Source organism: Anomaloglossus baeobatrachus, chromosome 5 (genome assembly GCF_048569485.1).
Source record: "Anomaloglossus baeobatrachus isolate aAnoBae1 chromosome 5, aAnoBae1.hap1, whole genome shotgun sequence".
In the NCBI taxonomy this organism is placed as follows: Eukaryota; Metazoa; Chordata; class Amphibia; order Anura; family Aromobatidae; genus Anomaloglossus; species Anomaloglossus baeobatrachus.
In genome coordinates, this window is record NC_134357.1 from 139,925,770 (window position 1) to 139,943,962 (window position 18,193).

The 18,193-nt window shown below is 41.4% G+C and overlaps 1 protein-coding gene across 2 annotated transcripts in view; it reads right to left on the minus strand.

Moving 5' to 3' along the window:
- The window catches only part of ASCC1 (activating signal cointegrator 1 complex subunit 1), a 426,175-nt gene that overhangs the window by 266,910 nt on the left and 141,072 nt on the right, over nt 1–18,193 (minus strand). For both annotated transcript variants that reach the window (XM_075348934.1, XM_075348933.1), the window contains one exon: nt 12,029–12,148. In XM_075348934.1, the coding sequence (XP_075205049.1) occupies nt 12,029–12,148 (120 nt within the window). The remainder of the gene's footprint in view (nt 1–12,028; nt 12,149–18,193) is intronic.

Here is an 18,193-nt window from a genome sequence, read left to right on the forward strand (position 1 = left end):
ATTTTCAGAACTCAATGTTATAAACTTCTGTGAAGCCCCCAGGGGTTCAAGGTGCTCACAAAACATCTAGATAAATTTATTGAGGGGTCTAGTCTCCAAAATGGGGTCACTTATGGGGGAGTTCCATTGTTTAGACACCTCAGGGGTCTCCAAACACGCATGGCATCCGCTAATGATTTCAGCTAATTTTGCTTTCAAAAATTCAAATGGCACTCCCTCCCTTCTGAGCCCTGCCATTTGCCCAAACAATTGATTTCCACCACATGAGATATCTGCATACTCAGGAGAAATTGTACAATAAATATTATGGTCCATTTTATCCTGATACTCTTTTGAAAATGCTAAATTTTATGGCTAAGGTAACATTTTTGTGTAAAAAAGTCACATTTTCATTTTTTCCATCCACATTGCTTTGGTTCATGTAAAGCACCTAAAGGGTTAATAAACTTCTTGGATGTGGTTTTAAGCAGTGTGAGGGGTGCAGTTTTTAGAATGGTGTCGCTTTTGGGTATTTTCTGTCACGTAGGACTCACAAAGTCACTTCAAATGGGATGTGGTCCCTAAAAAAATGGTTTTGTAAATTTCGTTGGAAAAATGGGAAATTGCTGATGAACTTTGAACCCTTCTAACTTCCTAACAAAAAAAATAATTATGTTTCAAAAATTGTGCTGATGTAAAGTAGACATGTGGGAAATGTTATTTATTAACTATTTTGTGTGACATAGCTCTCGGATTTATGGGCAGAAAATTTCAAAGTTTGAAACTTGCAAAATTTTCAACATTTTCTCCAAATTTCCGATATTTTTACAAATAAACCCAAAAAATAACGGCCTAAATTTACAACTATTATGAAGTACAATATGTCAAGAAAAAACAATCTCAGAATTACCAGGATACGTTGAAGCGTTCCAGAGTTATAACGTCATAAAATGACACTGCCTGGGGTGAAGGGGTTAAAGGGAATCTGTCACCAGGTTTTGCCACCTAATATGACAGCAGCATAATGTAGATTCCAACGATGTGTCACTTACTTTGCTGCTTAGTGTAGTTTTGATAAAATCACTAGTTAATCAGCAGTAGATTATCATTAGAGGACTACTTGGTATGCTGCCAGGTAGTCCAGCATATCCATGAGCTCTGTATAACTGCTAGATCTGCAGCAGAGAAAACACTGATTTTATCAAAATGACAGCAAACAGCTCAGTAAGTGACAAATCGCCGGAATCAGGGTCTCTTTCTCTACATTATGATGCTCTCAGATGGGGTGGCAATAACCTGGTGACAGATTCCCTTTAAAGATTTATTTCTTACATTTACATACAGACTTTTTCCCACCACACTGCAGCAGTAAGAGATGAGAACAGTGAAATTTCATCAAGATATTGTGGCTATGGAGAAAAGATAACAAGGAAAATAGAATCCATGAATGCTGGCAGATTACTGTTGGACAATTGTAAGAGCTGATCTGATGCAGGAGGACAAGATACAAGTGAAAAACAGTTGTCGCTGAATGAGGACCAAATTTTATAGTACAATTTCTGTAACGGTTTATAATTCACAATAGTGTTTAGACAGGTTTTAGTAATTTGAATTGTTGCCAAGTTTCCTCTAAATATCAGAAAATAGGTATACCAAAATATTCTGCATCTTTATATTTGCAAAAATAATAATGTTAAGTAATGTTACTTACCACTCCCACAACGTGCCCTGCAGACTCTGTCTTGCGGCTGCTTCTGCTTCCGGGTCCGATCATTAACTTCCGGGGGTATTCACTGCATTGCTCATCACTCGGCAGTCTTCGGCTGTTTTCAGCCGAGTTCGCGGTGACGTCAGGGTTCACCCGAGTCCATGAGCCATGGACTCGATTGAACTCTGACTGTCACTGTGCGAATCTCGCATCAGTATCACCAGGCACGGCGCACACTCTCCTTACAGGAGTGGGTTGGCTGCATGTATTTCCATGCAGCTGAGGCGCTCCTGTCAGGAGAGTGTGCGCCGTGCCTGGTGATACCGATGCGAGACTCGCAGGAGTCATACGCAAGTGGAATCATACCCTCAGTGTCAGCCTGCTTCTCTCTCTGTATAGACGTTTGTCTGTACAGAGCGATGAAGCAGAGCTGAAATCGCTCTACCTGTGGACTACGTCGGACTAAGGATTTTTTTTTATAATAAACATGGAGTCTCTAAATGTTTTTCTTGTTTTATTTCTAATAAAAAAAAAATTCTATGTGTTGTGCTTTTCTTTTTACGGTTTACTAGAAATTCATGGTGGCTTTGTCTAATTTGGCGTGACACCATGAATTTCAGGCTAAGAAACAATGCACCATTTCCAGGGGCGGCTGCGGAGATTCTCAGCCTCCAGCTGCCTGGTTTTATCTGACTAGCGATCAAAATACGACGGGAGCCCACACTTTTTTTTTTTAATTATTTTTTTAAATAGTTAAAAAAAATATATATGGGCTTCCCTGTATTTTGATTTCCAGCCAAGGTAAAGCCAAGCAGATGGGGGTGGCAGCCCGTAGCTGTCCGCTTTATCTTCGCTGTGAATCAAAAATACCGTGGAGCGTTACATCATTTTTTTAATTAATTTATTGTTAGACTACTATATGTGTGAGGGACCCAAGAACCAATCACAGACGCTGTCACACAGAATGGGCATTTGTGATTAACTGCTGGAGTAACCTGGAATCTGCCCATATATTCTAGATGCTAGAGTGTATGGGCTGGTTTCAGGTTACTCCAGCATCCAACCAAAGACGCCCACTTTGTAAAAGCGTCTGTGATTCTCTGTTATATTAACAGTAAAATAAAACAACAGAGAAAAAAAAATATTTTATTAGAAAATAAACAGAAGACCTTTAGGACTCCATCTTTATTACCCCCAAAAAACCCTCCGACGTAGTCCAAAGGCGGGAGAGCATCTTCAGCTCTGCTACATCTCTGCGAGAAGACAAACACAGGTCTGCTCACACAGACTCAGCTGAAAGCGGTCATAGCCTTCACCCAAGTGCACAGCTGAGGCTTGTGTATGACTCCTGCGAGTGGAAGAAAAGCGATTCCGACAGCTAAGTAGGAAAGGGTTCTTTACAGTTAGAGCAGTCAGACTGTGGAATGCCCTACCACAAGAGGTAGTAATGGCTGACACTAACAACTTTTAAAAAAGGGCTGGATGATTTCCTCAGTACACAAAACATTGTTGGTTATAAATGACTTAGTGACCAAATGTAGAACTGGTGGAGGAAGGTTGAACTAGATGGACCTAGGTCTTTTTTCAACCTAAGTAACTATGAGCCTCGCATCAGTATCACCCAGCACAGCGCTAATCTCCTGACAGGAGCGCCTCAGCTGCATGGAAATACATGCAACCGACCCGCTCCTGTCAGCAGAGTGTGCACCGTGACAGGTGATACCGATGCGAGACTTAAGGCCCTGTCACACACAGAGATAAATCTGCAGCAGATCTGTGGTTGCAGTGAAATTGTGGACAATCAGTGCCAGGTTTGTGGCTGTGTACAAATAGAACAATATGTCCATGATTTCACTGCAACCACAGATCTGCCAAAGATTTATCTCTGTGTGTGACGGGGCCTTTAGTGTCAGTCAAAGTTCCATGGCTTATGGACTCAGGTGACATCTGACGTCATTGTGAACACGGCCGAAAAAAGCCGAAAACTACCAAGTGACAAGCAGTGCAGTGAATACCACCGGAAGTTAATGATCAGACGCAGAAGCAGCTGGGAGACAGAGTCTGCAGGACGCGCCGTGGGAGCGGTAGGTATAATCAAAATGTTTATTACTAATGTGCTTCCTTTTAACAGCCCCTGGACCTGAACTGGAACACGATCTTCCCAGAAACCTTGTGTTCGGGATCGTGTGCACGAACACTATGTGTTTGGTATGGACTCTGAACTTTACAGTTCGGGTTCACCCATCACTAGTCACATTCTTCCGCTGTCACATGGATAGTGCAACGTCTTCTATTCCGCTCTACTCTGTTGATGGAGCATCACTTCCGATGCCATGCTGATTGACAGCTAGCTCAATGCTGCCTAACTATGGGGAGCCGGCTGTCAATCAACATGAAGTTGATAGTGATGTCACATTAACAGATGAAAGAAAAAGAGGAAGCTCTGTTTTGGTGACGTGAAGTCAAAAGATAGCAGGAGAGTCACCGCCTAAGGCGGCATAGGATATCATCGGGCAGAACAGGCTGGTACTATGCAACAACCCACAAAGCATGCACACTGCTGCTCCATTCAAAGTCCATGTGACAGTGGAGATAGCCTTTTGGTAACCCTGCCCATATCTGTCAGTCCTAAATATTTTAATGGAGCATTAAGGCATTTTGTCGACCATGGCGCCATTGAAATGGAAAACTAGGGACCCAATATATTTGAAAACATAGGATCCTAGGGTGCAAAATTCACTGAGAAACAGAAATGTATTAAACATAAAAGTACACAACACATTGCAAGAATCCCTATACTGGCATTTTTTTGTGTTGTCTTCACTTGCTGTCATGAAACAGCTCATTAGAGCCGTTTCCCCAACATTTTATAATTAGGAAGAAAAGACTGTATCTGTCAGTCTCCGTTAGGTGCAAAGTGACAAGTGTACAATGCTCAGAGGTTCAGAATCACATGTGAGCTACTATTAGACTGTAACATACCCAAGACAAAAGACTACGCAGCCAAGCAGCAAATTGTAGGATTAAATCACTGAATGTGACTAGTAAACAAGACCAGTCAATATTGTAGATGCCAAAGGAGAATTGTTAATGAACCAACGCTCAAGAACTCGGAGGAAGCTTACACGGTCCAAGTGTTAGCTGTCAGGTCATGGCGCCCTTGCAAGGATGAAATTAATCCAGACGTGTTGCTACAAATGGCACAAAAACATGGCCCAAATTGCACATAATTAAAACACTTCAGACTTAACCAACCCTCACATGTTTAAAAGAGCAATTTGTTTCTAGCAACATACTGTGCCAAAGGAGTGCTTCATTCACACTACTTTATATTAACCCAGTACAAGCTGCAACCAGAGTTCACTCCTGCGCCATCACCTGTTGCGACCCCCACAGTGTGTAATAGGGGGCTGACAAGATAACTGATGTCCAAGCGTCACACAGATTCTAGTTATAGATTGATACATCTTTTTGTACCTTATCTACGGACAGCCATCAGAATCATCATGTTATAGCCTCCTAACTTATTCTTCTGAATATTGGTTCTAGTTCTTTCTGTTCCTGTAGCTCTAGCATCCCTGCAGAGACGCTGACTTACTCACAACCCTGGCCTGGTCGCGTCCTTCCCCGCTCTACCCCAGCTATCCACGTGTGCTGCTGCCTCCTTCCCATCCCGGGGCCTGCGCATGCAGCCCAGATCTCCTGTGAGTGTGTTTAGGGCGCGCACGCACACACCAGCCCTCTTCTTAAAGGGCCAGCGTGCCATTTCCGGGAAATGCCTCTCAGCTTCTGGCTGAGACATACTGTGTATTTAAGGCACCCTCCCATTAGGGGAGGTGCCTACATAATGCCTTCAGTTACTTAGTAAATCAGTCTGCTACTTAGCTAGTGATCAGGTCCCTGAGCTACTGTCCTGTTATCTCTTTATCCATCTCCAATACCTGCCTTCCCATACCTGTCTATCCCTGCCGTGCCCATCGCTCCTGTCTGTACAGCCTGCCTCAGTCACCCTGCCTGTACTCATCTATACCTCAGTCTGTCACCTGCTCTGGGGGTCAGTTGCCACAGTCCCGGTCACTGCCCTGGGAGTGGTACCTGGTGTAAGCCTCGCAATGGGCGCTTAGTTAAGCCCCTCCCATTAAAGGTTAACCTTAGTTCAGTGGGTCCACTAATCCCGCTCACCGCTTCTACACTGGCTGTGAGCGTTAGTTTGGTTCATCCTGTATGTCATTGTCTCTAACCTTCGTTGTATGGTTGTGCTCTGGTCTCACAGCTACATACACAAATATATGCAGGCCCTTTCTTTAGTTACGGTTACTGTCACATCAGAATCCTTATCTTTTTGGTGTCATATTCTGACAATATACCATACTTTTTAGTTGTTGTCTAATTGCTCATTTTCTGTATTTAGTTTATTTTTATCAGACACAATATATTGCTATTTATTCTATTATTCACTAACAACTTAATTATCTAATTTTGTATTATCTCACTGGGATTTTTTACAGATGTCATTATGTTTTGTCTATAGTCTCACAGCCTATTAATCTTTTTAAATCAGGTGTTTTACAACATTGTATATTACATTGTTACATCTTCCATACGCACTAATGAAGTCTTTACATTCACCTTTTCACTTCACTAATTTATGTTTATTGGACTATGCATAATCCTCGATTGTGATTGCACTTCCAATTACATATTTTGCTTATGTGCAGCTACGGGCGCTTAAGCATATATTTACCAGTCTCTATATTCTCTCTATATCCTCTCATATTGTTGTGGGATGGCATTTGGCACATGTGCTCTATGTGTGCACCATTCTCAGATATCAGCACATTCACACATGTTTGCAGAACAGTGTATTAATACTTCCTGATACTAATATGTATCACACAAAGTTTTGCACAAACTTTGCCAACTATCATGGCGGCGTTGCAGATTGCAGATTCTGACACTATGGCAGATGATTTCTCTGGTGTCATCGATCAACACAGGCAGACTCAGGCGTCGACCTGCTGTGTGGGGATTCATAGGCAGGCTAGTTATAGTTAATCGCTGCTGGTCTGCTTGCTCCTTTGATCACATGTTCTGAGGAGGCCTATCACATCTGCTCCACTCCTATTTATGGTGGTTGAAACCTTCCACCCATGCCAGCTATAATTTATTCTATGTTGGTCTATGAGGTATCCCAGACTTACAGGTGAAAGTTGTGGTCTTGCTTGGTGTGGTTGTGGATTTTACCCCAGTTGTTTTGTAGCTTCCTTCCTGCTCTTGGTTTTCCTCCTTAACCTCTTATTGTCTCTACCTTTGTATGTGTGTGCTGTGTAAGACAATTTTGGTCCCTTGTCGATCTATCAGTGGGTTTCATCCCACTCCTGTCCTATCCCTCTCTGGTGGGGATCAAGAATCCAATCAGGACTAGTCAGGAGTAGGGCCAGGAAGGAAACTCAGGCCTCTCCACTATCATGAGTATCCCTGAGATTAGGGATAGCATAGGACCCCTAGCTTGAGGGATAGCTTAGGAGCCCCTGTTTCCTGCTATTCCATAGTCATCATGACAATATGCTTCACCACTTGTGAATTATGGAGCATGCATATTTATCAGTACACCAATGAATCAACATATGGTGTGCTGGTGCAAGATGGGTACACATTGTGGGCTTTTATGACTTCATGGATTGTGGACATGGTAAATAGGAGCATCTAATTTATATTACGCATCCCCAAATATTACTTCTCATTACTTCTCTCTCCCATCCTCTGTCTTTATCCATCATTCCCATCAAAATTTTAAATGGTTGATTTGCATATATAGTTGCTCTACATCCTCCTTATCTAGGATTGTATATACCTGTTTGCGCTATCTCCCTACGAGGTTTGATCTGATATTTGTCTTTCCTCCATCTCACCAACGCTCCTTAGCCTAAAGGTTTGCATGTGTTTCTTGTTGTATAAGGATTTTTCCTATATTCCACTTTATCATTTATGCTTCTGCCTTTATTATTCTAGTGATTCCATTTCCTGGACATAGAATTACGGCTTCAGTGGGTTTAGTTAGTCGTGCAGTCCATGATATTAGGCCTGGGCATGGTCTGCTACATTGTATATCAATAATTCTTTATATACGTTCTCATATTTTGAGATGTAATGGTTTAGTTCCTCTTCTAATGACCATTCTTGCAGCAATAAAGTAATGCTTGTGCGTTGGTAGCTTCATTGTTGGTAATAGCTGCGTTTCCTATTTTTTCCCTGTTTTTTTTATGTTGATGATTACAAATATACAGTATTTATAAGCTTAGCACCACTGAAGACGTGATGTATTGAAGTAGTCCATCTTGTCTTGTTCCTCTATACTTCAATAAATGTTTGAAATTGTGGACGTATAGCATTGCAGCTATTTTTTGAATACTATTTTTTTGTTATACACGGTTATACACATGCTCCACTGTTTCTAAATTGGGTGTCTCTTACAATGAATCTTTATATTACATTATGACCTGTGTCATAAGTAAAGCATTCTCAAATCAAGGCCAGCAAACCTGACTCTTTCTAATGAGTAATGCTGTAAAGAATAAGAATAAGTAATGTCTACTGACATTGAAATGAATGAAAGATAATGATTTTAGCCATAGAAGGATTGGAATTTCACATTTAAACCGTGGAGAAGCTTCACTTTAAGATGAAAAGACTGTGAATTTGCCAAGAACACGATAATCTTATCTAAAAGTAAGACAGCGCCTCAATTCCTTGATCGTCTGGCCCAGATACATGCCAGCTTCTTGGAAGGATAGCAGTGAAGTCAAAGGTGGTCGGATGAAATTTCTGCTGTCTGAGACTCCAATATAGATGCTCCTTTATCCAATACCGGTTTTATTAACAGCCTAATTCAATGTGAGCACCCATCCCATAGAGAGCCACATATTAAACTACTGACAGTGCTCTTCTGTACAGAGTCTGTCACAGAGTCTGAACAAAGCTGCATTTAGCTGGATCCCTAGACAAATTTCTACAATATGATAACTCCTCGGTATATAAAAAAAATACACATAAAATTAGACTTGGTCATCAAGAAATGCTTTTGATGACTAAATTTAGTAAAAAACAAAAAAAAAAAACAAACGAAAAAAAGCCCCAACATATTAAATCTAGTTGTTATGAACACCACAATAAGATACAAAGTTTCTTTGCACTGATTTATTTAGCATTTCTGTTTAGTTTTGTCTAAAATAGACATGTTAGGTGACAGAAGGTTCAGGCATTTGAGATTTCAACATGCTGGACATGGAGGCGTATGGCAGCGGTTTATTCTCCTGCCCCTTATTAAAAGTAATCTGAGCCACAACGATCACCTGTGATGTCACTCAGGTAACTTGCGGGCACAGCTGGAGGTTATAACCGCAGGTCACTTGACCTCTAATGACGTAATTAAACTCTGACTTCACCTGAGGTGGGGTTACTGAGTTCATTGATAATGTATCTCTGACATAATGTAGATTATATCACAATAGAGAGTGATTAGGGATCATCAGATACATACATGAATTAATGCGTCATAAGTAATAATCAGCTTAAATATTCGGATCTAACTGTTAACCAGAAGATATCAGTGTATATTTTCATATTTACGGTTCAGCCCGTACGGTTCTAGTGTTCCCAGGATATGTATCCACCTAGCCTCTCTATCAAGAAGGCATTTGACCCTATTACCTCCCCTGCACATGACATCAACATGATCAATAACCTGAAATTTGAGTTGGGGAATTTGATGCCCTGCTGAAAGGAAATGGTCTGGTATGGGCAACAAGGAATTACCCGTTCTGATGTCTGACTTGTGCCGAGTGTACCTTATATGATTCTATACTAGCATATTATTATGGTGAGTGGCATCTTAGACTCCCTGGGATTATTATTGTGACTATGATTTTGGCTTTTTTTCACTTTCTTACCTTTTTCTTACTAGACCTAATTTTCTTACTTTCCTTCCAGCTTGGTCGGTGTCGCCAATTACTTCATCACTATCACGCCAGTGCCTTACACACTGTTTTCAAGTCCTTATACTTGTGTAAAGATGCCCATGCCTTCTATTTCTTTGTGTATACCATTGAGGGTATTAATATCTTTATACTGTGATGATTTCTTTTACAACATGATGCGCCGGATCTCTACCTCTTTGTTATTTCTTTGTCATATTCCCATACTGTTGGTTGTTGTACCTCATATGATCAGACTTTGTATATATGATATTGATCATGTTTTTTGTTATTATGTTCAGATAATGTCCGGTCTGACGAAGGCTTAAGGCCGAAACGTCGACTTGTTCGGACGAATCATATTACACACTCTACTGATTCAATTTTTGATCAATAAAGAAAAATTTGCATATGAAAAGCCATTTGACTCTTATTCTTTGGGAATAGTAGTGTGCCGGGGTTATTCCTTGTTTTTTGCTGTATTTTACCTCCGAGCACCTACACACATCAGTGACGCAGAGCTTCTCCCTCCCGTTATGAACATAAACACTCTCACATTGGTAACACAAAAAGGGAAGACCTAATAAAGGGAGACACTGCACCCATACCCAACTGGTCCCCATACAGACTAGAAAGACGCTAGCCGCACAACTCAAAAAACCACCTCAGAGCTGACTCTATAAAAGACTGTCGAGGGGTATCTCGTACCTTCTTAAGGACCAGTGGGGAAGGCCACAACACACTGCCAACAAGGGGAAAGGAATGTGTGCACGAAGATACAAAAAGCCAGAGTGAAAAAACTAAAACACATTCGTATAAGGTACTGAGAGGAAGTTAAATAAATAACAGCGTGGACCTTGATAAGAGCAGCATCACTGAAATCTGCGTTTTAACCCTTACGGCATGCTGTCTCCAGATAATATAGCAAAAACCTGACTACAGACTTCTTTTAATACAAATAGATATGTAATATTTACGATACAAGCAAAACTATGGTAACATTTCTAACACCAAAGAGTAAGAAATCCTTCAACTTCAAAGCAGGTTTTATCATGTATATTCCCTTCTTAGCTGGAGGTTAAAATTTAAAGTAGTAAATGTGGAACAATGATATTAAAAATAAGAGGCAGTCAATAAGAATGAAACATGCAAACAAACCTTATTTTATACTGTAGTAAATATTGTCACCCATTTATGAAACAATTTAAGCCCCAAAAACTAGAAAAAAAGTGCAAATCTAGTAAAGTGCATTAAAATCTGTATCTAGAACAGTAAACCACTACTATGATACACTGTATCCATTCATCAATAAGTTATATACCGTATTAAATTATATATAATGATTCTGAAGAGTGGCTTTATTTTCTTAGAAGTGGGAGCAAGGATGTTTAACAGCTTTAAACAAAAGTTGCAACTTTTCTTATATATATATATATCTATCTATATCTATATATCTATCTATCTATCTATCTATATATATATATATATATATATATATATTCTCAGATCCTCACAAGATCTCCTTCTCTACTCCTCTCTTATCTCCTCTTCCCACAATCGCGTACAAGATTTCTCCCATGCCTCCCCCATACTCTGGAACGCTCTACCTCAGCATATCAGACTCTCCCCTACCGTGGAAAGCTTCAAGAGGAACCTCAAGAGCCACCTCTTCCAACAAGCCTACAACCTACAATAGCCCTCAGTCCAGTAGACCACTGTGCAACCAGCTCTGTCCTCACCTATTGTACCATCACCCATCCGCTGTAGACTGTGAGCCCTCGCGGGCAGGGTCCTCTCTCCTCCTATACCAGCCTGTTTTGTACTGTTAATGATTGTTGTACGTATACCCTCTTTCACTTGTAAAGCGCCATGGAATAAAAGGCGCTATAATAATAATAAATAATAATAATATATATATTGATTCAAAGTAGTTTGGGACACTAATTTTGAAACGGACCATCTCATATCTAGACATTACGTCTTCATTAAAATAAAACTAATGTATTGCAAATCCAAGGAACCACAATCTATTTGTCATTTTAATTTTTAACATTTTTCTACGACAAAATAATTACCAAATAAATATATAGAAATTGTGGAGATAAACAATTCAGGATCCAGCATGCCTTTATTTCCATAGACATTTGGGAGAAATTCTGCAAAGCGCAGTACAAAATGAAAAGGTAATAATATATAAAGTTGAGCAAGTTTCTTATGTACATTATGTTACATATCATGCACTGATTAAGTACACCATGTTACAGCCCAGAGCTATATTCACAGATTCTCCTGGTTGCAATTTCAATCAGGGCATAATGTGAAAGAGATTAGGTAGTAAAGGTTTAAGAAACCCTGGATAATGACCAACCTTTCTGATCCATCCTTCATCTGGACTTTGGCATACAGGACGTCAACCATTGCGGGCTCATCATTCATATATTCTATTCCACATACTTCCACTTCTATAGGTTTTCCAGCAGAAATTTTACTTAAAGTGAAATAATAAAATATAGAAAGTGTCAGTGACTGTTTAACAATTCCAAAAGAGGTGTCCATGTATTAAAATAGAAAGCTGTAAAATAATAAGTAAAACTGAAATGATAGAGAACTTCTACAAGACTCTGATAGACCTGTCTTGTGCCTCCCAAGTAAAACTGGGCACAGCTCTAAACGGGGTACAAAGTGCACAGGGTTGTAGTCACATTAAACTAAACTCTAGTATATCAAAGCAGCAGAATTCTGACCACAACTGATAGCTCCCCTCATAGCTCCCGATAGCTGATCATTTGTTAAAGCACCACTCCAGCATTTTATTTTTTTATTTCACTGTTATAGGGGTGCTTTAAATGTAAGTCCCCTGCCTTCTGTCTTATACTGACCTGCCACCATCTTCATCTTTTTCCAGTAGCATTTAGGTTGGTGTCTTGCGATTTGTAACCTACCGGCAGCTTCATTGTTTGCTGGAGAACACCAGAGGTCACAAATCAATATAACTCTATGAGAGCTTTGTTCTTGCTCTCATAGACTTGCATTGATACCTTGAGATGTAAGGTCTGACTTCTGGGGCAGTCTGAAATTACAGGCACAAGATGGAGCTGCAGGACTGGAGTGGTGCTAAAAAAGGATGAAGCTACCGGAAGGCAAGTACATGAAAGGGAGCAGAGGACCTGCATTAAAAGCGACACTCCAGTGCCGAAAAAAAAAAATTCTGAAGTATTGTTTTAAGGAGAACACATCCAGAAAAGGTCAGTGTTCAGTCTTCATTCTTCACTCTTCAAAACAAAGCAGGGAAAATTGATGGGAGACTAATAAGTATGGTACTCAACAAAGCAGAAGAGCAGTCCCATTTCAGCTACAGGTAGGGTAACAGTAGACTGGTCCTGATGATTGAGTGAAAACCTTTGACAAGTGTATCAAAATGTAATAAATAAGGTATAACTTGGGTAAGACACACCAACTTTTCCAAATTACAGCAGATCCCTAGAATTACTTTTTAAGAATAAATATACAGTACATGTTAAGCCGGGACCACACGGAGATCTACTGCGGTCCTCGCATGACACTCTGCTCACACTGGCAGTACAGCAGGAGCCGAGTGTCACTGCGACTGAGGTCCGATCATGCGATCGGACATCAGCTGTGAGGGGCGGACCAGCGCTGAGGAGGGACGGGCCGCTGCTGCGGAGGAAGGGGGGATTTATCTCCCTCTCTCCTCCGTAGTCGGCTATTGCCATTCTCGCCCTGCACTTGCGGTACACCGGTACAGTGCGATTTTTTTCTCACCCCATAGACTTGAATGGGTGCGAGAGAAACAGAATCGCTTTACAATCGCAGCATGATGCGATTGTTGTCTCGGTCCGATTAGGGCTGAGAAAATAATCGCTCATGGGTGCTGGCACATAGGGTAATATTGGTCCGAGTGGAATGCGATAAAACATCGCATTCCACTCGCTCCGGTTATCATGCCGTGTGGCTTATTAATATTTACTTGCAATTAGAAGCTACAGACTTCTTTGCCTTGATTTTTTAAATGTAGACCACTATTTGTAAAGTCAGATTAACATCACATTCCAGACTTTTTGTCCAACAAGAGGTCCAGCCACTAGAACAGGGGTGGGCAATTAATTTTCCCATGGGGCCGCATGAGAAATTGGGATGGTTTTAGAGGGCCGGACTAATATAATTAACTCGGTTCTACACACATTATATATATATATATATATATATATATATATATATATATATACACACAAACACGCATATATACTGTGCGTGTATAATATATATACACATACACACAATGTATACATACACACACAATCCCCATATACTACATCACTACACCCGCCACATACTACACCTGTAATATACATCAGTATATACTACACCTGTAATAAAACTACACCTCTATATACTATACCACTATATATTACATCACTACACCCCTATATACACCTGTAATATACTACACCCCTATATACACCTGTAATATGCTACATCACTATATACTACACCTGTAATAAACTGCAGCACATCACTATATGCTACACCTGTGATAACCTACATCACTACACCCCTATATACTACACTTGTATTATACTACATCACTACACCCCTATATACTACACTTGTATTATACTACATCACTACACCCCTATATACTACACTTGTATTATACTACATCACTACACCCCTATATACAACACTTGTATTATACTACATCACTACACCCCTTTATACTACACTTGTATTATACTACATCACTATACCCCTATATACTACACCTGTATTATACTACACCACTAAACCCCTATAAACACCTGTATTATACTACACCACACCTGTAATATACTACACCACATATACACCTGTAATATACTACACCACTACACCCTTATATACACCTGTAATATACTACACCCCTATATACACCTGTATTATACTACACCCCTATATACACCTGTAGACGTATGTGTGTCCCCATCAACACGCAGACACACATACGTACACATACATATTTAAAGACAAACTCACAAAAATACATATAGAACGGACACATCTATACAGCCATATACACTGACATACATAGATACACATTATACATGCCTACAGACACACAGCTCTGCTGCATACATACAGACACACATAGCTCTGCTACAGACACACATAGCTCTGCTACAGACACACATAGCTCTGCTACAGACACACATAGCTCTGCTACAGACACACATAGCTCTGCTACATACATACACACATAGCTCTGCTACATACATACACACACAGCTCTGCTACATACATACACACATAGTTCTGCTACATACATACACACATAGCTCTGCTACATACATAGCTCTGCTACATACATACACACATAGCTCTGCTACATACATAGCTCTGCTACATACATACACACATAGCTCTGCTACATACATAGCTCTGCTACATACACACACACATAGCTCTGCTACATACATAGCTCTGCTACATACAGACACACATAGCTCTGCTACATACAGACACACATAGCTCTGCTACATACATACACACATAGCTCTGCTACATACAGACACACATAGCTCTGCTACATACAGACACACATAGCTCTGCTACATACATACACACATAGCACTGCTACATACACACATAGCTCTGGTACATACAGACACACATAGCTCTGCTACATACAGACACACATAGCTCTGCTACATACAGACACACATAGCTCTGCTACATATATACATACATACACATTGCTCTGCTACATACACACATAGCTCTGCTACATACATACACACACACATAGCTCTGCTACATACATACACACATAGCTCTGCTACATACATACACACATAGCTCTGCTACATATATAAATACATACACACATAGCTCTGCTACATATATACATACAGACAGACACACACGCGGCACCGGGGGGAGGGGGGGGGTTTGCAGGGAATACACCTAGGGGGGAGAAGAGCCCATACAGCTCACCAGGGCCCATAAATCGGGGGGTGGGGAGGGCACATATCGCTCAGGTCACGGTGGAGAGGGGGCCCACACAGAGCCGGAAAGAAGCACTGTGCTGGGGGTCGCTGGCAGGGACTGCAACTCTCATCTGTGGGATGAGCAGGACGCCGGCCGGTAGCTCCGCCCACAGATTAAGTTCAACTAGGAAGTCTTTGCTCCTTAAAGGGACGGCGCCGCAGATTCCTGCCGAGGACTGCGGTCCCCGGAACTCGGCCCGGGGGCAGCAGAACTAAGACGAGTGGGCCCCGGCCAAGGGGCACCAGAACTGACGAGGCCGAGTGAGCCCCCCCGGGCACTGATGAGGGCAATCTGACCACGCGCCTACCGGAGCCTGGAGCTCCGGACAACAGGTCAGATTGCTCTCATCAGTGACCGGCCAGCAAGGACGCCCTGAGCCAGGCGGGCCGGTCACAGAGAGTAGACGGGCCGGATGTGGCCCGCGGGCCGCCCCTTGCCCAGGTCTGCACTAGAAGATCCCAGACATTTGCATAGCATTTCTTGACATATAAGATGATTCCTGATCCCAAACCATACCTTTAATTTCAGGCAGCTTTTCAGAATCAGCAGTTGTGTATACATGAGGAGTAACACCATATCTGGCTATTATATGACTTGTATATGGTATATGTTATAAGGTTTTCTCTTTTGCAAACTCTTTCTCTCAGTTTCAGTTATCTCTGGGCTGGTGGGTGGAAACGAACTGCTATAATGTCTCCCATACATAGTATAGAAACAAAGAGGGATTCTGAGTACTGAGTTGTGTGGCTGTGAAACCAGCACTGAAAGAAAATAAATGTGCTATAGAAGCTGCAGCTCAGTTTGCCTGTGTTCACCTGTTTTCTCACTGTGCTGAGTGATCCTGATCCTTTGCCCCCTCCCCTGACTATAAAGAATACTAGAAGGTGCAACGTGACACCTCACTATGCTAGCAGTCGGTCTTGCTTCGACCAAAATGGTTAGTCAGAGTAGATGGGGAGCGCTGGAGAAATGGGAAAAAGTGGCCCATAAGTGTAGAAATAAGCATTTTTATCTAATAAAGGATTTATCAAAAGTTTCTTCTATTCAACTGTACTATTGTTTTATGCAGTTTACGTTCGGCAGTAAACAGTTAACCTAGCCAAATATCTTTTAGTTGGAGTCGTTGTTCCATCATGTAAAGGGGAAGGATTGCAATTTTTGTGCTGAAAACTTCTTTAAAGGGAATCTGTCACCAGGTTTTTGCTAAGCCATCTGAGAGCAATCCAGAGGCAGAGATGCTGATTCAAGCAAAGTGTAACTTACTAAGCTGTAGGTTGTGTTTTCAATAAAATTCCTGTTTTATCACCTGCAGATCAAGCAGCTATCTGAATGCTGAGCTCTGTAAAACACCGCTCATACCATTGATTTGCAGCTTTCTGTGCAAACTATGCATAGGCAGAAAACTACCGATGAGTGTTGGGGGCAGGGTTATACAGAGCTTATGATTATGGAGGACTATATGGCAGGAGGTTCACTAGTACTCTAGTGATAATCGTCATGTGATTAGACATGTGATTTTATCAAAACTACAGCTAGCAACCTAGAAAATGACAAACCGTTGTTTTAATATGATTTAATTGAAGATAAGAAACTTTCAAATGTATGTTATTATAGAAAAATGCTTCTTTTCATTCAAATCTGATGAACTACTCACAATTCACTAGTAAAATCACAGATTTTCAGCTCACTAAGGCCCGTTTCACACGTCAGTAAAAAACACAGATGTTTTTCACTGGCATGTAAAACACGCACATGTCCCTCTGTGTGCCGTGAATCTCGGCACACGTGGGTTGTCTAAGTGCAATCCGGGCTCCGTTCTCCGTGGCCCGTGATTGCACTTAGCAATCAACTCACCTGTGCCCGCTCCCGCTCTCCGTGGTGCTGAATCCTCCCGCGGTGCAGCATCCGGCCGGCGCTGACCCCTGCAGCAGCTGCTTCCGGGTCGGCTGTGTCGTGCATCATTAAGATGCGCGACAGTAATCAGCCGGCTTAGAAGCAGCTGGCAGAACGGGCTGCAGAGGACATCGCTGGACGCCGGGTGAGTTAAAATGTTTATTATTTTAAATGCACGTTTTTTTCTGGCACGTATTTCACGGACCACACCACTGCGTGGTCCGTGGGACATCAGTGATGCCAGAAAAAAATGGACATGTCTCCGTGCGGCAATCACGCACATGCGGGTACGCCGCACGGAGACACGTGCAGTGAAAAATCACTGTCGTGTGAACAGACCCATTCATTATAATGGGTCTGCATATGTCAGTGATTCTGGTACGTTTAAAAAAAAGCACAAACGTCCCAGAATCACTGACGTGTGAAAGGGGCCTTAGACAGGAGATGACAGTTGCTCCTAATGGAGGTGTATGGAGAACGGGGTAAGGGATAGGAAGGCACAGAAACTATTGCAAGTGCACCTGAAATGTCAGTTTCCAGTTAAAACTCAAGTCACTTTGAATTTAAAACTTGAATTTCAAGCAGTAACCTAGTG